Genomic DNA, 22,320 nt, shown 5'->3' with positions numbered 1-22,320 from the left:
ACGGCAGTGAAAGCGCTGAGTCCTAACCACTGGACCACTAGGGAATTCCTCCAAGATATTCAATCTTAAAGATATGATATGATTTATCCTTTGGATGTGTGTAAAATTGACTTGGCATTTAGTTATAGACGTATTTTAAAGAAAATAGTGTGGAAGAATATTTAAAGGATTCTCACAGGAAGGAAATTTCCGAAGCTAGACAGTCTAGTAACTTTTACAATTAACTAGTTAAAAGATGTTTTCTTTAGACAATTGATACTATGAGGTACTGCCTCCTCCAGAAACTTTTGTTAAAGTAGCTGGGTGCCTTAAAACTATAAATAAAAAGCTTCTGCTTCCATTCTATTTTAGGCAATAATTGGTAGATAAGATTTAATGGAAAGGAGACATACAGGACACACACACACACTACTTTTAACATATCTAACATTGTGATTGATATTCAGTATGAGTCTAGAATTATAGTTATCAAGTTGTCTTTGCAATAAAATAGACTGATGACTACAGGATATTTGAAGATCTCTTTAGATGATGGGGATATTAGGGAATGAACTGATTCTCCTCCCACTTCAAATAATTCCAGGAACCCGAGGTTAGAACAAGGCAGAAAGAAGGAATGGGAGAGTAAGAGAATTGAGAGTCAAACCAGCCCCAATAAAGATCAGAATTATGAATCATTCAATAATCGGATTGTAAAATACAGTCGATTATAAAAGTCAAAGGGGACTTGAGAAATATTCATTTTGCAGTAAAAGCTTTGCATGACTGAAAAATTTCCTGCAGAGTGGCATAGGAGAGAAATAGGTGCTACAGATTTGTTGATGCATTGCGAGTTTTTGATATAAAAATGCAGTTGCCTTCAATCTTTCTTTAGTTTTCAGTTAGGAACTACACCAGGGGAAAATGTATGTAACTTGAAAGAATATCTTGGTATCCTTGGCAGTCATGATGAAGGCTGTTCTACTTATACTTGTTGGCTGTTATCTATAAAGATGGTAGACACAATGAAAATACTGAACAAAATCTTGGTTTGTAAATATAAAACACTATATTAAACCTCTTGCTTTTTTGGTTAGAAATCTTTTTCGTATCATGATCAACTGTGTTTGAATTCAAAATAGTCTTTCTGGTTTGCATGTCAGTTAAGTACATGATTTTTCACTGAGTTTTTCTGACACACAAAAGGGAAGGAAATAAAATATAAATATTGGAACCCCCCCTCCCAGCATGTTCCGAATATACCCTTTAAGATGGTATATTTTGTGTTGAAACATAAATTTATGATCAGATAATTTCATCAACTAAAAATGCGTTTTTCCTGATGGCAACATGGTTAATAGTCTGGGGCTAAAACAACAAACTGAAAAGGGAAGTTTAATTATTACATGGTCAAAGTGACTGTTTCAGTAATCAAACTTGTAACTACTAGGCAGACTTTAATTTGCAGCAAAATTGGCTTAAGATCTTAATCCATTAAATTTGTTGGTTGCTGTTATGTCTTAGATTTGTGTTGAGGAGACAAAGAATATAAAGGGTTCTTATGTTGGTAATCTCACTGTAGGTTCTGTGGGGAAAATCCCCATAGTGTCTGGAGGGCTGGGTCAAGATAGCAGGCTGCTTGTAGGAAGGATGCTAAAACTGTTTCCCAGGTGACCTCACTGAAGGTCTTCATGGTGAATTAGTCTAACCCTCAGTCTTGGAGGCTCAGAAGTTTGATTTTGAGCCCACTGTGAAAGTAAATCGATCTCTTAATGGTAGGTTCATCCAAGTTAATACTTGTCTGTTTGCTCCTTTGTTCATTCATTCATTCATTTTCAGGACCAGCACCAGGAATTAGACTAGGTTTTGGAGATACAGTGGTAAATAAGTCCCTGTGCTCATGGACCTAACAGTATGAGAGGGAAGAAAAATATTAAAACAAGTAACTGAAATTTTCCTTATAAGTAAAAGGATGTACAGAAATCTGAGTCAGAACTGATGATATTCAGCTGGCCAGCATCTCCTCTAACTTGTCGGGGCCCAAGTCCTAATTGTTACGGGTTGTTAAATGTTTTTAAAATTACCCCTACTCACATCGCTGTCATGGGGATATCTCTTTACTTGAGAAACCAAATTTTAATGAACCAATTTGTTGATATATGATGAGTAATATCTATCAGAGGAGCTGGAAGAATAGATGGTACACCTATACAAGAAGCCAAATAGTGGTCTGAGCGTGAATTAAAAGATTGTGATGAATCCAGTTTTTAACCCTATCAATCCAAATGAGCCTTGTGTATCCATTTCACAAGGACTCTGGGCCATTTTCTAGGACTTTCTTGCTGGCCTAGTACAGTACATAGATAGGTATTCCCATTGAGCTCTTCTTAGATTTTCCTTTTACCATATTTATTTTATTTCTCTGCATTCATTTTGATAATAGTCAAGTCTTCCTCTTCTCAGATTCTCTTTTTCTAAGATGAATATGTCTGTTGGTATCAATGCAAAAGAGTGAAAATTTAATGCTTTAAAGAACAATCTGATTTCTAAATTCCTAGGGAACTCTTCATCATAGCTTCCAAATACTGACAAGAGTTTTTATTTGAATAAGGTAGCTAAATATACTCCTGGATTCCTATGTTAGTTTTTTATATTTTGGACCAAACTACCATGTTTTTCCTGGCCAACAGATTTAAAGTCTAAACATAAAGGTTTATTTTTCATAAATATGTTTTGAATTTGACCTTCACAGGGAACATTTTAAGTGTCATAATCAATGAGGTTTCAGGTACCTCTTTACAGAGAACTACTGTGATTATGTTTTTGTGGTTGGATTTTTCTGAACCCATTAGCTACATGGTAACAGAGTGGTGGAATTCAGATTTTGAGAATCATCACACCACTCGCTTACCAGAAATTCAATAAAAAACAAACATGGGTGATAGGTTTATGTTCTAGTACAGTATGTTTTTAAAATGGTGTTTGTTAAGCCCTCTAGAAGATACATCAAAAGGAATATGAAAATCCGTCTTTGATCAACTGAGCCGTCTTACAATTGGACTCTGCATCAAATGTTAAAAGATCAAAAGAAAGAGGCAAATTTAGACATAAGTTAAGAAAGGTCATTTTTCCAGCAGGAACATTGTGTATCTTTGGATTGGTAAAAATAGGATAATGGAAAATATCATTTTCTAATTTTCTTTTCTGTTCATTCCTAACATCATTTGAAAGCATCTGCTACTTCAACGTGAATGCAAAGTGTACTTCAGTGACTAAATAACTTCCTTTCTTTGTTTCAAAAAAGTTCATGGGTCATGAGCAAAGCGATATTTGAACATAAAGTTTTCTTCTGAGATATTTAGACTTCAGAAAAAGAAGAACTAGTTTCCTAAAAATTACTTTAAATCTTAATGGTATCAATAGTATAGGAAGTTTCATTGATCAAGAGCATACTTTGATTAGTATTCCGCAATGAATTATTTAATCAATTGTCAATTGGTTAGATTAATCTGGAAATTTCTGCATTCCAAGTATGTTAAGAAAAAAAATCATGATCTTTAAATGAGTCATCTTGGTCTGTGAATTGATTGAGATTTGATGAAAATATAACTATTGACGTGTTTTCAATACAGGTAATTTTATTCTTGGCCTTGTAGAAATACCAGGGACTAAAGAGAGAACTAAAATGAGGGAACCTAAATGTTATGTCAAAATTATAATGCCATCACATTTTAAACCATTAAAGCTGAGATATTAAAGTGACCCAACATTCCTAGGTAATGACTGGAACCAGACGTAACATCTTTTAATTCTCACTTTAGTATTTTTTCTACTGGATCACTGCAGTTTCCATGGAGATTTAGTTACTGAGCATCTTCAGTGCCTACTGTTCCATTCAAGCATGAGACAATGAAGTGACCAGATGTTGCAGGTTGAGTTCTTTCTGCAACTCAGAAGGAACTGAAATGGGGATTAGATGTAGGAGGTGTATCAGGGAGTGGTCTCCTAGGGCAGAGAGAGAAGTTGGGCTTCAACATAGTCACAGAAATGGCCCCAGCAGATACTACAGGCAGCTCTGGAGCTGGGATACCCTTCTGAGTTCTCAGATTGGGGCAAGGGGGCTGGCCCTTGTGCCCCTACTGTGGTCAGTCACTGGATCAGGGCTACTCTGGGAAGCAAACGTGACTTTGGGTGCAGTGTCTCTTCAGGTGACGGCATTCTTCTGAGGGAGACTCACCTGTGAGCTGTCAGTGGCAAGCAGCCTCAGCAGCTGAGAGAATGAGTACAATCCTGAAGGGGGGATCTGGTCAGTGTTGGGCAGCATCCGTTACATCACCAGTAATCGAATGACTACACTGTGTCAGCTGTTTTGTAAGGCACTTTATATAGGGCTTCACTAATTCATGCAGTAACCCCCAAAAGGAGGTGATGTCTTCTCTTTCCTAAGAAGAAACAGAGGTTTAAAGAGGTTGAATGACTTGCCGAAGATCACATACAAATGGCAAGTGTCCCTGACTCCAAAGTTCATGTTCTTTTCATGTTACTCCTCCTTACAGTGAGAAAGATGGTAGAGCGGATTATCTAAACTCTGAGATTCCTTAACATCCTTTGATTCTGGAGAAAATTTGAAGATTATTATTAATTGTTATTGTTAATACTGTGGGCACCCTTATGGCCACCACTAGAAATAGACTTAGCATATAACGTTGATTACTAACCCAAATTAGATGTGACCCCTGACTTTCAGAAATGTACAGACTAGATTATACAAGCAAAGTGATGCATTAAGATGGTATACCAGAAACCTTAGTTTTCCGTTCAATAAAACAGTGATATACTATGCAAGGTTGTTATGAGAATTTAACTTAAATATGGAAAGATAATTGTACATGACTTGAGACATCTTAGGCAGGCTAAAGTTTATTTTCTGGTTTAAATATAGCACAGGCATGCACATATTAGAGAATATTTGCATTTACCATAGTTGGGAAACAGAAACAATTCTCATTTTGATTTTAATTTATAATTTTCTCTCTGGCAAGTCAGTGGTATCTCTGGGCCTTAGCTTCCACATCTGTAAAATGAGGGGCATGAGGTGGGTGACCTAGATTTCTGCAAGCAGTGATATCCTGCTAAATGTTATTGATAATAGAGATCCAGGTGATTCAAAATGAAAACATGTATGACGTCAATAACTGGTCTTACATACAGTGACCCTCCTACTTTGGGAAATTCATGACCCCTGTGCTATGGCTTCATGTTTTTCCCAAAGTAAATCATTTTCCTCTTTAATACTTAGAACCTATGCCTTAAACATAGTACGTGCTGAGTAAGTATAGATTGATTAGAGTGAAGCAAACATATTTTATGAAATCAAATATAATCTCAGCCTAGAATGGAATTCTAGTTTAACTTTATCATAACCAGGAAAGAATAAACAAGTTGATGTTTTTCTATCATATAAGAATCCTGATTATTTAAAAAAATATATCTTGTGTTACATATATAATACATATATTTAAAATATACGTAAAGGCATATATGTTAGTGTTGTATATATATTTTGAAATACACACACGTGTGTATGTTCTTTTCTCAATTTCTGGGTATTTGAGTTGTGAATCTTTGCCATGTCTAACACTGGGCACTGGGTATTTTGCAGTTAATAAAGTAGCCATGATGTCTGACGTCATGGAAATTGTCTGCGTCTATATCATATATGCATCCAGAAGGCATGCATATTATGTGTGTGCATGTAGAACTTTGTCCTTTTTTATTCTTTACTTTTTTGTTTAGCCTGGCTCATCTTATGAATTTGTGGTATTTAATCAATAAAAAAAAAACTGACAAAGAAAAAGCAAGCAAATAAAATTAGATGAAGAGTGCCAAGAAAAATAGTCTTGAATTTCAGAATGTGTACCACAAGATTTTCAGATCTCCACCCCCCCACACAAAAAAACCCTGAAGAAACAAGAAACCCAAGCCTTTCTCTATGTGGGATGAAGGAAATTTGTACCTTCGGGTACTGGCATTAAACAGTGTCACAGAATGAAATGAAGATAAGTTGGTCATCTTAGAGATATCCATTTGTTTTTTTTTTTTCTCTCTACTTACATTTTTATTGGATATAACCCAAAGAGTCAAAGAGGAAGCAGACAGCAAAGGGCTCCCACCCAAGCTATGTCCAAAATCTATTTTATTTTACTTCTCTGTATTCCTTACCCCAGTTACCAAAGGGGGTCAAGAGGAAAATGTGATAGTTTAATCTGCCATAATACTATTCCAGTTATATCTAACAAGATGCCACTCATCTTGAGATGATTTGATCACACCTTATTCAAACATTCTTAGTGCAGAATGTTCCCTCCAGCCTTCCCCTAAAATCCTGGATCAAATCAGCTGAGCATTGGCATTCCTTTTCTTTTTTATTTCTTTTTTTCAGCCTGCAAAAGACAGCCAAAGGATCAGCACATTTACATTACTTGGATGTTGTACCAAGTGGGGTACCATTGGGTATACTTTTTTCATTAAAATTTCATTAACATTAAAATTTGCCTTTATTAAAGGTTTTGATAGAAAAGTTACTCCAACATGAAAATTTCTAACTAACGTCCTTATTTTTTATACTTCTGAAAAGACTGCACCCTAGGAGGTAGATGCACATCTTTTTACATAGCTTCTATATCACTAGAAGCCCTGTAAAAATATCAAAGTGTGAATTGAAAGGCTGTACCTAAAAATGATATCATGAAGCAAATTGATAGAACTAAACAGGATATAGTGGAGCCTTTGTCTTTTGCTTCAGCAGCCGAAATCTAATTGTTGAATAATGTGTTTTAGAGGACAGTGGTGTCTTTCATTGAAACGCTGTGCAAAAAGTTCCAGCCAGGCAGTGTGCTATTTCTAGTCAAGTGTATGGAGGGTTTACGTACTGAGAGCAGCTGTACAGATGTTAGCATAGGAGCAACTCCGGAGCCAGTTCAAATGGAAACTTAGATTTGCGTCCAAAAGGTCTTACGTGAACTATAGGTGTTTAATTTTCAGCTCTCCAGTGAGCAAATGTTTAAACATAGTAAACAGAAATGACAAGCTAGGCTATCCTTTAAGGTTTTGCTTTTCTCATCTTCTTCTGTGAAAAGGGTCTTTGTTGTGTTTGAGTTGCTAATGACCAGATATGATCCTGCATTTGTTGCTATACATTAAGTTTTTCATACAGTCACTTAGAACATTTCTCTTCTATGTTTTAGCCGAGAGCTTTGGCCTGCATTTTAAGTTCAGCGTGGTTCATATATTTCTTATTGACTGTTGTTTGTTATGAGACAGAGGAACTTCATCTGCATTGTTCACTTTTGAATCGTGATTTATAGTTTTGTAGAAGAATAATTGTAAAACATCATAAAATAATATCCAGAAAAATGGTGTGTCAGAGAAAAATATTTTTGATAATTTAAGAAAATATTCCTTTCAGGCAAAATCATCTATATGCAAACTATTAATATCGCTTTACAAGCAAATATTAACTTTTATTAAAATTTCAATAAACTTCTTTTGTTTTGGCTCATTTTGCGTAGTGAAGCTAGCAGTTCTACTTAGAGCAGTACCATTCTGGCTGAGTGGTCCTTCAGAAAAATGCCTGATGTCTTACTCATCCCCCAAATGGAAAGTTAGCCAATTATATTGGAGAAGAAAATCATTTTGATTTCCTTGAGTAGAGATTTTACTCAGATTATCTTAGCAAATAATTTTCAGAAAAGATCTGTTATCCAGATATCTCCTACTTAATTCATTGTTAAAGAATCAAAAAATCTAAAGTTTCTCACCTATTTTGGATTGAGATTTGATGCCAAAATGGCATATAGCCTTCCCACCATATATCCTTCCCTGGGAAAATGATATATGTGTTTCTAAAGCTTTGTATTTATATTGGAATCCCAAATCGCCATTGTTTGAAATTTCCCTTTCAGTTTTTCTCTAAGATGGACTTCCTTAATGTCATTTCAATAATCCCTGGGGCTCAGTCTGCCTAAGCATCAGTGTTATTTTGATGAAGGGGGGCGGTGACTGAACTATGCATGATACCTGGTACTGAACCAGAATAATATTATACCTATTATTATTGGAAAATAATAATAATGGGATCGTGAAAGGAATCTGTATGTTAAAATAGTATTTCCCTTTCCCTCAAACAACACTGCAAAGCTAAATGATCGAGAGCATAGAAGCAACTTCCAGACATTTCGAATGATGGCTCAGCTCCCTCAGTAGTGAGTGAAACAGTTATGTGCAGCCTGAGTACTCTGACACTGTCCAGCGACGGAGAGGTTTGCCCCAGTTCAGCCCTCTCAGACACTGACCAACTTCTGTTCTTAGGTTGCACCTCCAACTGGAAACGCGCTGCCCTGTTTGCTCTGTAGGCCAACCAGCCCACCCACTTTTGGTGGCTTGGCTTCCTCTCTGGCTTGCCTGCAGGTGTGACCTTATTCCCCCACCTATAACAAGTCACTCTCCCATTTTTCTGAAGTTTAAAAATAAAGCTGGCTGAAAGAAAACAGTAAGCAAGTAGATTTTTATATTCTCCTGGAAACTTGTAATTATGCAGCTTGGTGAACTTCATGAACTTCTTCCAGTGTTTTTGCTGCAGACTTGTGATTGATGTGGAGGCTCCCTCAGGGCAGAGGTGAAGCCGTTTAACTGTGGAGAAGTTGATTGAGTTGCCTGGATATACATAACCGGCCAGAGGCTGTACAGCGTTACACCTACATCGCCTTGTCCCCGACCCAGTGCAATCTGAAGTCAGATAAACATTTTGGCAATGGTGTGGCAAACCAAGGTTCAACCTCACTGCTCAATAGGTGTATTAATTTTATGAAAGTAATAGATGATTTTTTTTCTTTTGTAAAGTAAGTTGGTAGGCATCAAGAACACACAAAAGCAGCTATTTTAAGTAGAAAGGAGGTGATTTTTTTCCCTGATGTAACCACACTCTAAATCTTCACAATCTGTCACAGCTTGCTCTGTAATTCTAAGCCAGCAATATTCAAAATAGCACAATAAGTACTGTTAGCAAGATGTGGAAATTTCTTGAGCAGTCGGAATATATCCCAGAAGCCAGGATGTTTGCCGAGCATTAGCTCTACTTGCATTCAACCTGCACTGGCTGATTCATGGCTCCAAAGTGGACAAATAACACAAACAAACTGAGACTCATGAATACTCAAAAAGACCCTCTTGCCTCATAATATCTTGAGCTGTACATTGGCATACTCCTTTCCTTGGGGAGCATCAGATATCTTCATGACTCTCCTGGAAGTTTCTTCCTAGTGGCGGGAGCAGTTGAAGCTCTGATGTGTGCGAGGCCCTAAGTTCATCACTCGTACTAGGATTTTAGAACCATAAGAGACATTCTTTCAGCTGTGGAAACCAAGACCTCAATGGCTAGTCACTAGCCAGGGGCAGAACCCACTGTGATCCACTTGCAATATATCCCAAATATTCACACAACCATAGATTATTTCAAGATAAAGGCAATTTAATCCCCTGTCATCTGGCACAAAGTAATCACTCACTAAATGCTAGTTGCTATTACTTTACAGTTGTTATTTTTATTTCTCTGCATCTCCAGAGAAGACGGGTTGATGACTTTTATATGTGTTTATATTGCTTATATTCACATTAAAAAATACCTTGAAAGGTATAACTTTAGATCTGGAAAGGATCTTGAGAAAGCTTCTAGTTCAGCTTCATAAGCATATTGTTCTTGCTACAATGATTTTTTTATTGTTCTTGCTACAGTGTTTTTTTCCCACAACAGTAACAATTTTTTTTTTATCAGATAGACCTTGTGATTTAGCTAGAAAGGAGTTGGACTAGAAGAAATCTTTTTAAAGTTCAACTTTAGAGTTTACTGAAAATATCTTGAGATAATCTATTTCTTTCTTTCCCTCTCTCACACACTTCTCTAATATATTTTACTTGAGATCTATGTGCAAAGTCAACATTATATAAATACTTTGAAAAGTAATTAATTCCAGTGATGGATTAACTTAAGGCAGGTAACAGTTGTAAGCAACCTATTTATGTATAAAATAGAAAGTTTTAACGAAAAACCATTAAAAAATCTATATTATGTAATTTTTACATCAGCTCTTTCTTATTACTAAGATGTTTACATTAAAAAGTATTCTGTAAAGGGGCAAAATTATGCCAGTTGCATCTATAATTTGCTTTGCTCCAAACCTTGACTATTTAAACTGCTTCCATTATGTGTACAAACCTGAGTGTTTTTTGTTTTTTTTATGTCTTCAAATTAAAGGCTCATTTGGAAAATTTGAGCTAAGATATATACACTTACTCAGCTACTACTGTCTTCTTCCCAATATATTCTCCCAACTTATTAGGAGGGCAAGTTTGTAAAAGCAAAACTAGTTGTAGCTATTAATTTCAGGGACTTTACCTGCACCCACATAACAGGGACCTTTTAATCCTACCTTCCCTCTGACCACCCTCTGATAAACATATGTAAAGATATTTAAAAGAAAACTGAAAATGAATGGAAGTAGGGGCCCAGAAAATTGAATAAATGAATGAATGAATAAATGAATGAATGAACAAACTGAAATATGGCTAACATGCTCTGCTATTAAATAACAACCACAGTCACAACAGTAAAAATGAATATGATTTGAGCATCTCACTTTGAACCAAGTACAGTCCTAGTACTTTACATGGATATCTCATTAGCTGCATTCATGTGCTTAAGAAGTTAGTCATGCGCTATTTAGCCAGTAATTACATCATTGCCTTCATGGGTATTAGAACTATAATTAGCTTTTATTAGGCTAAGACATTCTCTACTTATGTTGGTAATATTTAGCAATAATTTTCTGGTTAATGCTAACATAAACCAGTTTTACCCTGCAATGCTGCCTAGATAGTCCATATGGAAAGATTTTCTGTGACATTCTCAAGTACAATGAACATTAGGTGAGTGTTTATTTTTTTATAGTTCCCTCAGTTTCTTTTTTAGGGGTAATAATACGTCAAACTAAGACAGATCTTCGATAAATGCTACATTGGTCACTTTGCTACCTTTTTATCTTACCCATCAACAGTTAGGCTTTGATTCACTGAATCCTTGTAGAATTAATCTTCCTTTACCACTGTAACTGCTTTTTTCTTTCCACAAACAAGCTGCCAGGATGGTTTGCTGTCTTTTGTCTCTCTTCTTGTCATCCGTCAGCCCTTTGGGTTAGGCTGCTGTGATTCTTACAACAGTCTTTGTTCACTGGTAATTTTGTGTTGTTTATGTGTACAAGGGTTAGGTTTTAAAAAATACCTGCTAAATACAAATCTGATTATTTTACTTTCCCCTAATTAAGACCTTTTTATTTTCCCTACTGCTTTTATTATATTTGAAAAAGAAAGTTTTTAGCATTGCTTGCAAAATCCTGTAGAATCTAATCTCTGCCTATCTTGCCATCTTTATCTCATGTTTCTCCCCACTTTGCACACTCTGCTTCAGCTAAACTAAACTCTTAAGTTACTGGAACAATCCCTGCTCTCTCTCACCCACAAGCCTTTGCAACCTGCTGACCCTACTGCACAGAACCCTCTCTTCTTTTTCTCCTCTGCTTCCCTTCTTCACTGGCCCACTTCTCTGCTGCGTTTTCAGATCTCAGTTTCTTTCTCATCTGTTAGGAATGGCTCTGTTTCTACGAAATCTAAACATTGGTTATTGCACTCATCTACCTGCTCTATTAGAGCAATTTTCACATTGTATTATCACAATCTACTTATTTATCTGGATTTGTAGTAATCTCTACATTCCATAATATCAGGGATTATATCTTGCCCACAACTGTATTCCCAGTGCCCAGCACAGTGCCAGGCACATAAATGCTTTATAAGTATTTACTGAGTGAATGGTTATGGGGGGCTGGTGAGAGATGAGTTAGAAAGGGTGAACAGGACAAATATGGAGCACTATATGTCATTCAAAGAAGCTTGTCTTGTTAGATTTCAGAGAAGATTTCAAGTTAGAGAAAACATTTTATATTTTTAGTTTTTTTTTCAATTCTTCTTTCTCATTTTGTTTTTATTTGTGTTTAAATTAGAAACAGTGAAAGAATGCTAGCTACAGGGTGTAATATTTTTTTTATTTTATTTTTTAATTAGTTATCTATTTTATACATATGAGTGTATATATGTCAATTCCAATCTCCCAATTCATGCCACTCCCCACTCCGCTTTCCCCCCCTTGGTGTCCATACGTTTGTTCTCTACGTTTGTGTCTCTATTTCTGCCTCGCAAACCGGTTCACCTGTACCATTTTTCTAGATCCCACATATATGCGTTAACATACATTTGTTTTTCTCTTTCTGACTTACTTCACTCTGTATGACAGTCTCTAGTTCCATCCACATCTCTACAAATGACCCAATTTCGTTCTTTTTTATGGCTGAGTAATATTCCATTGTATATATATATCACATCTTTATCCATTCATCTGTCAATGGACATTTAGGTTGCTTCCATGACCTGGCTATCGTAAATAGTGCTGCAGTGAACACTGGGGTGCATGTGTCTTTTTGAATTATGGTTTTCTCTGAGAAAACATTTTTGTACTTGCATTTGCATTTTCACAGATATTTCTTGTAGTGATGGGGAGGATGAATTGGAGGTGACAAGACTATTGACAAAAAGACTAGTTACTAAGCTTTTCTCCAGGAGAGAAAAGACAAGAAACTTAAACTAAGTAGCCATGGGAATGAGAGAAGGGGATAAATGAAAAACCATGAATAAAATCATATATGGTCATGGCCCTTGACAAACTATTTTAAGGGGTGTGGAAGAAGGAAGAGAGAAGGAATATTCAGAGTCCTAGCTTGGATGATTTTCTTACAACTAACACTTATAACACGGATAAGTGGTTTGAGGAAAGATGTTTGGATTGAGGGATCTATGAGATATCCAAGTGGAGATGTTGAGTAGACATTCTGGAGTGTGGGTGTGGTGTGCACTAGACCATGTATGTCATCAGCATTTGGACATAATGGAGGCCTATGTTTAGATGAGATCACCCAGAGAGAATGAACGTGGGGGAGCAGAGCTGAAGAGAGAGGAGAGCCCCATAAAGGAGTGGCTTGGGGCACACTTGGTTTTAAGGATCAGAAATCCATAATGCAGGATCAACAGAAGTGGCACGGTAGTTGTAAGAGTTCTTGTCGTAGAATCCAAGGAGAAGCCACAAAGAACAGCTCCTCCGTTGATGACTGGACATGGCATGTCTAGAATTAAAGTCTCTGCTCTTCAAAGTTCTGGTTTTCTCTCATCTCTCTGTTCTTACATTTTTTCTCTTTCTCTTTTCTCTGCCCATCAGTGTCTTTGTTTGCAAGTGGCCAAGGAAGCTGCTACTTTGAGTTTCTATAACTTTGTCATTCTATTGTTCATCGTTTTCTGAATAAATTATCTGTGCCTCTAACTTTAAAGAGAGGGAATCTGACTGAGTAGCCAAGCCCATGATTTGGTTCCCTTCAGGTCAGGGGTCCTCCCCTGGGGTCATGGGACAATACAACTACCAGAGATGTAGGAGAGGCAGATCTTCCTGGGAGCAGGTGCATACGTGGAGATTGTGAATAGCTTCTGGCAGTATGTTGTTACTTAAAGGAGTGCTTTCAGATTTTAATGTGCTTGCAAATCACCAGAAAATCTTGTTAAAATACAGATTTTGTTTAGAAGGTCTGGGTGATTCCACTTGTCTAACAAGCTCCCAGCTGATGCTGATGCTACTGGTCTGAGGCCCATACTTTGAATTGCAAGGATTTTAAGGGCCAGTAGAGCAGAGGTAAGCTCAGAGAGGGCAGAGAGAAAGGCAGGAGGAGAGCAAGGAGACAGTAGGAACCGAGTGGAGAGACTCAGAATCAGGGAGTGTTCAGAGGCATCAAATGTTACAGAGCATGAGTAAGATCAAATTGGAAGCCTCTTTAGTATAAATAAACTGCATGATTTTGAGAATTCTTTCAACAGTGCTCAGAAGTCTATGCATTAGAGAGCAAAAAGGTCCATGGCTAGATTAATACAGAGTTAGGGGTTTACAGTGCAGGAAAGGAGGGGATAAGAGACTTGAATGTATTAACCAGAAGGTAGATTAAGTGATAGGCCAGGCAGCTGTAGACTGTTTCAAATAGTGCATTGCCTTTAGATTATTATTATTATTATTATTATTTTAACACCTGGAGAAAAACTCAGCCATTACTTAAGAGAGAATAGTTTCCCATGAGAATGTGTGTGGGTGTGTGTGCAAATGCATGCATGTGTGCTTGTGTGTTTAATCCTCTTGCAAGGGATATATATCTACATAATAAGCTGACTCTAGAAGGATTTACAGCAGTTCACTTGTTTGGATCTCCCCAAAGTATTAGCTTTTGCAGTTACATATGGAATGTTTTCATGCCAAGGTGGTTATGGAAAGACAGGATTCAAAGTTTAAGCATTAACAATATTACAGACAGAAATGTGTTTGAGGGTGTGGTGCATATGAATCTCTTTGGAGCTTCAAAAAATTGTCAAGCTTAATGGTGCCTCACCAAGAAACCTTCACTTCAACTTTTTGTTAGTTTTCTAGCAAGGCCAGACTTAACTGAACTCATTCGAGTAGAGTGGTACACTTTTGAACTCAGGCCTAAGTCATTGCGGTACCTTCGTATTCATGGTGCTTCCAAAGAACATTTTGAGGTTGAAACATCCCAGAGGGAAATCAGACAAGTTTCCGGTTAACCCTGGGGAAGCCAGTGCTTTAGGAGGAGTTTGAGAGCAAACAGATATCCTTCCTTGTCTGCTGAGAGTTCTAGCAGGAGAGTGGAATGGACAACGTAACCTTGGTGAAAGAGTGACTTTCCCCTGGACGGCAATGCTCTCTTTGAGTGCAGAGCTTGAAGAGGAGTGGTGAGGGAGTGCGGGGATGCTTGCCAAGTCTGTCACATTAACAGAAACGCAGATGTCACAGCCAGATTGCCTTCAGATTCCTTGCCATCCTGAAAAAATATGCATAGAGGCCTGAAATCACTTAAATTTAAATACTTACTTTGATGAAGTCATTCAGTTCTGTGTATTATCAGTCATTTAACACATGCCAGCATCTAAAGTATTATTTATATTTTACGTTTCAATGATGCTATATCTGGCAGCATTTCTCTTGATCTGGAGCAATGGTGTGTGGCTGTCCTGGCTTGGTAATGATTAAGGCATCAGGCTGATCCTGGAGCTCTCAGTTGCTGCCCTTAGGCTTAATCTTCAGAAACCACCAAGGCTACTAAATATTTTAAACCTTTTTAAGCAACTCATTGATTAGAATTTAATAGATTCACATAGGTAATTCAAACAGTGACTTTGAATAGATGCAAACTGAACAGGCAACTGAAAGGAAATTTTCTGGAGATATTTTTTTCACCGGCCAGATTTTACAGCAAATTTATTAGTGTCAGTTTTACACACATTCAAAATAAAAAAAAAAAAGATTTAAGTGCATTCATTTCTTCACCACTTAACACAGTATAGGAAAATCAGTTATTTTGTCTACAGATGTGGGTTGAAAGCCGCTAAAATTGATCTCTTTCTATTTATCTCTTAGGATCTGATACTCCTGTCTTAGATTTTAAAGCACATAGTATTTGATTTATAGAGAAGTACTTACAGCAAAGGTGGAGTAAGAATCCAAATCTCAGATTTAAAAAAAATGAGATAATGGTTCCATTAAATCTAAATCTAAGTGTTCTTTATAAATTGAGATAGCCTTTGGCATAACTGGGAGGTTTTCCATTTCAGATTTGCGTTTCTTTGAAGAGTAAAGTTTTGTGAAAATATGCAGAAGTAAATTATTACTCAACATTGCAAGCATAGGCAAGAACCAAGGGTGGAATTTGGTTTGTTTAGATTACCGGAAAACTGCTTTTACGAATTATGAGTGTGAATATGTTATTATATCTGTCTTTGAGAACAACTTGAGCCAGATGTTTTGAGTTGGCTCGCTTTTAGAAAATGTTAACTCTGGTTTTACCAAGCCCTCATTCAGTGGCTACTTCAGTAGCCATCTTTTTAAGTAGCCCTGCCTTTAAGAGAAAACAAATTAATTTCTTCATGAACTGGCTCACTGTGTAGGAATCAATTAGCAGTGACGTTTGATTGCTCCAAGTGGACAAATCCAAAGTACTACATTTTAGACTCTCTAACATTCTTTACTAAAATATTTCAAAATTAGTTTCTTAAAATACATCAATGTTAGCGTGATTACACTAAGTTTAAACATATGTTTACACTTAATTTCATATGTTTAACTTTGAAATTGCCCATTAAAAAGCATTGTCTCTTAAAACAAGACTTGGGCTCATCACTTTGCTGTGTCTTTTGTTTAATCTTGGCAACATTTTTCCTCCTCTAGAAAAACACTAGACTTATATTCAAAAGAGCTGGTTTGAACCTTGGTCCTGCTATCAATTAGATATGTAACTTTGGACAAGTTATATAATCTATAATAGTCTTATTCGTGTCATCTGAAGAGGGAGGAGGTACTAATTCCCAGGGTTGTTATGATACCAAGTGAGATAATCTATGTGAAAGCCCTTTACTGTGATCTATAAATATAATCAACACCATGATACTGTGCCTAGTTTAATTGACATTTCATCCAATTAAGATAATCACTATTTGGTAGCATTATCTCTAAATGCGGTTTAGCTACTGCAGATGAGAATCACATAGAAGAATGCTTTAAGTGCTTTTTAAGTGATTATTATGGGTGTCTTCTCTTTCTCTTTTCTATCACAATGACTGCCTAAGGGAAAAAGTGATTCCGTTAAGGTGGGGTGCTACTTTTTCTCTCTTAAATTATTGATTCACAGATTTTGTTATAGTAATGATTAATAATAGCCAACATTTAAGTAGTGCTAACTCTGTGGCCAGTACAGTTTCCAGGACCTTCCAGTATTAATCTATCTAGTCCTCCCTATAACCATGGGTGGTGGGCACTTTTATTACCACCAGTATAAAGTGGTGAAGCTGAGGTACAGAGAAATTAATTTATTCAAGATTACATGGTCAGTGTGATCTGTCAGATTGACTTGTTTGTATACCTTTCATTAGCTCTAGGGAAGAATTTGGCAAAAATAATGTATCATAATAAAGACAACAATGAACGTTAGTTGGGTCTTGGATGTAGGGGATAGCATCTCATTTTGGAAAAATGACGCTGCTTGCATGCATGTTGGAATGACACAGAGACTGTATCTTATTTTCCTTTCTTTTTTTCTTTTATAATCTCCAGTGCCTTTCACTGGATGCATTACTGTTAATCTACTAGGATTAGTTCTCTCTCCTGAGCCCAAGGTGTAGTAATAGAAAGCTAAATGGCAGGCTCCGCTCATCTCAGTCTCTTGCTGTGAGTGAAACCATGGGAAAAAAGAGCCCCGAAACCCCATCCAAAGAGATATCCCAGACCTTATGCGCTCAGCCATTTTTTGGACTTAGACTTTGGTTGACTTAGTTTCATATACTGTACTTAGTCATTCTTTCAGTTAGGTGTGTTTTCCTTCATTTAAGTGACTCATTTATTTGTTCATAAATTTAACAAATTTTATCAAAGGTCTCCCATGTGACAGGGGTGCTGTGAGTTCCTGAGGGGTAAGATGGTGACTATGACACATACCCTCTGCTTGTTCAGCCTAGAGAATAGTGGGAGAATCCAACAATAAACAAAATAATCTCACACATGGAATTAACCCAGCTGCTCTGAATCATGCTACAAGGAGAGGAGCATCGTGCTCCAGGGATGGATAAGAGAAGGCATTTGGGGCTTCCCTGGTGGCGCAGTGGTTGAGAGTCCGCCTGCCGATGCAGGGGACATGGGTTCGTGCCCCGGTCCGGGAAGATCCCACATGCCGTGGAGCGGCTGGGCCCGTGAGCCATGGCTGCTGAGCCTGCGCGTCCGGAGCCTGTGCTCCGCAACGGGAGAGGCCACAACAGTGAGAGGCCCGCGTACCGCAAAAAAAAAAAAAAAAAAAAAAAAGAGAAGGCATTTGGCTAACACTTGATGATCATAGATTGTTTTCTCTGTCTATCCTCAGCCCTGTAAAAGATGTTGGAGACTTAGGGAGAAAGAGCCAGAGGGAGGGCAAGTTAGAAAGAATGGTTGGGGAGCAGAATTGGCAAAGCAAACCCCTGCATAACACAAGGTGGCCACAGGGAAAGGAAAAAAGAAAAACCTAACTCTAGCAGCATAACACATCTAAATCCTTGAATATATCACTGCATCATAGAAGAATAAGTAATACTTGTACTAACTACTGTTTTCAAGAAAAGTCATTGCATATTCATTCTACTCAACTCAGTAAAAGAGGGAAGAACACAGTAAGTTGAGAGTGAGTTCCATTAACATGGTAGAAGTCTTTTACTTTTAGAAAGTGTATGTGTCAGTTTTATGACAGTTTATTTATCCAGAATGTTGGATAAATGACATTGCTGCCTACATTTATGCAAATATTTAAAAACAACATGAATATTAATTTCAAAAACATCACTAAATAGAAAGACAGTAGACCTTGGTTTCTGGATCCAGCTGGTGACCAGGCCCTGGATAAGTACTACTTGAGAAATAATTGATTGCTTTACTTTTCTTCCTACCTCTTACTATCATCTGTCATTACATTATTGTTTGTTTATCTTTGGGTCCAAAACTGAAGTGTAAGAATCATTCAGACGGAGACTTTGTCTTTCCTGCTCATTGGTATATACTATTTAGAATAGTGCCTGGCGTGTAGCAGGCACTCAATAAATATTCACTGATTGAATGAATAAATAAGATAATCGCACAGGTATATAATTACCAACTAAAATAAACAAGCGGGAGAAGTGAAAGTATTTTTCAAAACTATAAGTACTGGGCTTCCCTGGTTGCGCAGTGGTTAAGAATCCGCCTGCCAGTGCAGGGGACACGGGTTCGAGCCCTGGTCCAGGAAGATCCCACATGCCACGGAGCAACTAAGCCCGTGAGCCACAACTACTGAGCCTGCGCTCTAGAGCCCTCGAGCCACAACTTCTGAGCCTGTGAGCCACAACTACTGAAGCCTGTGCGCCTGGACCCCGTGCTCCACAACAAGAGAAGCCACCGCAATGAGAAGCCCGTGCACCACAGTGAAGAGTAGCCCCTGCTTGCTGCAACTAGAGAAAGCCCGCATGCAGCAATGAAGACCCAACGCAGCCAAAAATAAAATAAATAAATTCAAAACAAAACAAAACTATAAGTGCTTCACACATACAAGGTGATGCTGTTTATTTGAATTTTAGAAAAAACTACAATCTGCCAGAAGATAACTTGCTGAATTTTTTGTACTGGTAGCTAGCTTTCTCTTTAAACATTTATTTCCTGTTTCTCTTCCATGGTTTGTAATATTGTTCTACATTTATGGTTCTATAAGATCCCCTCCACCCCAGCTCAGTTAGCCTGTAGAGTAGAGATTCTTCATCTGAGTCAGTGTACCTATGTGAAATCCAGTGTTGCCTCCTGAGGCCTCATGTACTCCCTGAAATTGTATGCCAAGGGCAGTGGCCCCTGTACACTTTACTGGAGGGAGTTCCCCTGACTTTTATCAGATTCTCAGCATTTATGAGCCCCCAGTTTAAAAAATCAGTGCTCTAAAATTTTGTATTTTTCTTTTACTTTTTGTTGCTTTCTTGGTTTTTCTTTTTCTTCTTGAGATGGTTTCATTTTCCTTTTAATGTTGATGATTATGTTTTGGTATTTTAAAATGTTTACTTTTTGATTGTCCCCATTGTGTGGTACTCTTGGGTAATTACACGCCTCTGATCCCAGTCCTTCTCTCTGTCTTTCTTTTGTCTGCCCAGCAGCGTGGGGATGTGCCAACTGCAGGGTTGTCCTCTCCAACCCTTCTGGGACCTTTACTTCTCCGTGCTACCCTAACGACTACCCCAACAGCCAGGCTTGCATGTGGACCCTCCGAGCCCCCGCGGGCTATATCATTCAGATAACGTTTAACGACTTCGACATTGAAGAAGCTCCCAATTGCATTTATGACTCATTATCCCTTGATAATGGAGAGAGCCAGACTAAATTTTGTGGAGCAACTGCCAAAGGCCTATCATTTAACTCAAGTGTGAATGAAATGCATGTGTCCTTTTCAAGTGACTTTAGCATCCAGAAGAAAGGTTTCAATGCCAGCTACATCAGAGGTATGTAAACCAAAGGCAGCGCCAACCTTCTGGTTTCATTTAGCCTGTTCTACAATAAACACGAGGACCAGAAGATGGTTATGCTCTTTTATGTGAATGTGAATGATTAGGATTAGAATTTAAGTGCAAGAATCTGTTAGTGTTCTCTGAACATTCTCATTAGTGATATAGTTACCAGATCCAAAATCTGGTTACAGTAGAGCTGAATTCTTTTATATTGTTTATATACAGAACATTTAAAGGCTGCTTGAAAGACCCTGTAGATATCCCACAGCTAATAATTGAATCTGTAATTCTAACATCTCTCTGTCAAACATTTAAAACATTCTTATTTAGAAATCCTTTTATTTTAGGCTTTTAAGATGTTGCCCTTTTCAGGAACTAGGGGGACAAATGTGGGAAATTAACATATAAATTTAAATGTAAAAAGAGCTATGTATAACTGAAGCTAATAAACAGCAGAGCCTGAGGAAAGCCCCTTGAAAATGGCTAATTGAAGGAAAGAAATATATTTTTATCAGACGTATTTCCCGGGTTCCGGCATATCAGAACATTTAAATAATCTCATTCTCTCCAAGCCAGTCTTTCCTTAAGGAAAGCTCAAGCTTTGAGACTGTGAGATTTAGTTATACTTTTTTTTTCCTTCTGAGCTGCTTAAGTAGGTGTTATGTATCAAAAAAAGAAACAGAAGAGAAAGGCCCATTCTGACCATTATTATTACAAATTGTGTTTTTGGTTTCAGCTTTATTTACTGTTTGTGACTGACATTAGATATATATGTGGTTAATTGAAACACGCATGCTTTAATTTTTCAAATAATGTTTTAAGGTTATAAAATACTGTAGGAAATTTGAAGATTAAAAAAGAAAAGCAAATTAGAATTACCTGTACATCTACCACCCAGCCATAACCACTAATAAAATGTTGATGGACATATTTCCCTCCAACCTTCTTATTTTAACAATGCATGTAGAATACTGGTTACATATTGTATAAGTATCCCTTTGGGTAAGTAGACCTAGAAACTGCTTTATATATAAGAAGTAGACTAAAAAATAATCATTCTATTAGATTCCATTGTGAATTTTTGACTAGAATATTATATTAAAATGATGTTATTACTATAGAGCTATTCTTGGTATGTATTAAAATATATTCCAATTAGTATTCATATGAAGCCAGTATTGAACAGTATTTTTGGGGAGAGCTACTTCTGTCTCAAATCAGTACATAATGTTTCACAATATCTATAATATTAGCACAGAGCTAAATCCATTGTGTTACTTAATAATTTTAGATATGTCACAGAAGGACTAGGCTAAAGCATTTTTATTTTGAATTTGTCATGCACAGAATTATAGTAATCTATATTAGTAATCAGTAATAGCTGTATATTGGCTATGACACAGATACCGCTCCAGCGCTTTGAGGGGATTAACTTATTCAGTTCCTATGGCCCACCTGTATAATAGATGCCCTTCCCTTTGTTTTATGGACAAGGGAGCTAAAGTAGAGTGGCATGCCCAAGGTCACAGGGCACTGTGTGGGAGAGCTGGGCAGGGAGCTCCACTGTCTGCCCTTTAACCACTGCTCTTTACTGTCTCTCAGAAACTAGCTCACATGCCCAGATGTAAAAGAAATATAGCTTAAAATGCCATTTTTGTTTGTTTTTTTACCCGACTCCCTCTCCTCAGTGGAATTGTCTTTGCCTTTGATCCTAAAATAGCCTGGTGATGGGGAAGACAAGTAGGATATGGGGTGTCTGAAGGGAAAGGGTAGCACAGGAATGTTTGGGAAGGGTGAAAGTTAATGAAAAATGGAACTATTAGTTATTATGTTTAGAAATTATTTGAAAAGAAACATAGTTTTGAAAATCATAATGTATAAACAGAACTTTCTTGAAACCAGTAGGTTCTTTAATTTTCCCCCCCACCCAAATCAGGGATTTAAAAAAAGAAAAAAACTGTCACCTTGGCAGCTATAACTGGAAGGTTTAGGTGTGAGAGCCAACCGTGATTAGAGTTAAAAATGGGTGGGGTTTCTTACTGTTATGGGTATAAGGTACTGGGTTGGTGAAAGAGAGTGGTGGACAGAGAAAGAGGA

General features: G+C 37.2%; 1 protein-coding gene across 1 annotated transcript in view; it reads left to right on the top strand.

Annotated features, from left to right (window-relative positions):
* The window catches only part of ADGRG6 (adhesion G protein-coupled receptor G6), a 136,283-nt gene that overhangs the window by 44,077 nt on the left and 69,886 nt on the right, over nucleotides 1-22,320 (top strand). The window contains exon 3 of the mRNA XM_060168023.1: nucleotides 19,876-20,217. Within this exon, the coding sequence (XP_060024006.1) occupies nucleotides 19,876-20,217 (342 nt within the window). The remainder of the gene's footprint in view (nucleotides 1-19,875; nucleotides 20,218-22,320) is intronic.

Source organism: Lagenorhynchus albirostris, chromosome 12, assembly GCF_949774975.1.
Source record: "Lagenorhynchus albirostris chromosome 12, mLagAlb1.1, whole genome shotgun sequence".
Lineage (NCBI taxonomy): Eukaryota > Metazoa > Chordata > Mammalia > Artiodactyla > Delphinidae > Lagenorhynchus > Lagenorhynchus albirostris.
This window is presented reverse-complemented; position numbering and strand designations above follow the sequence as displayed.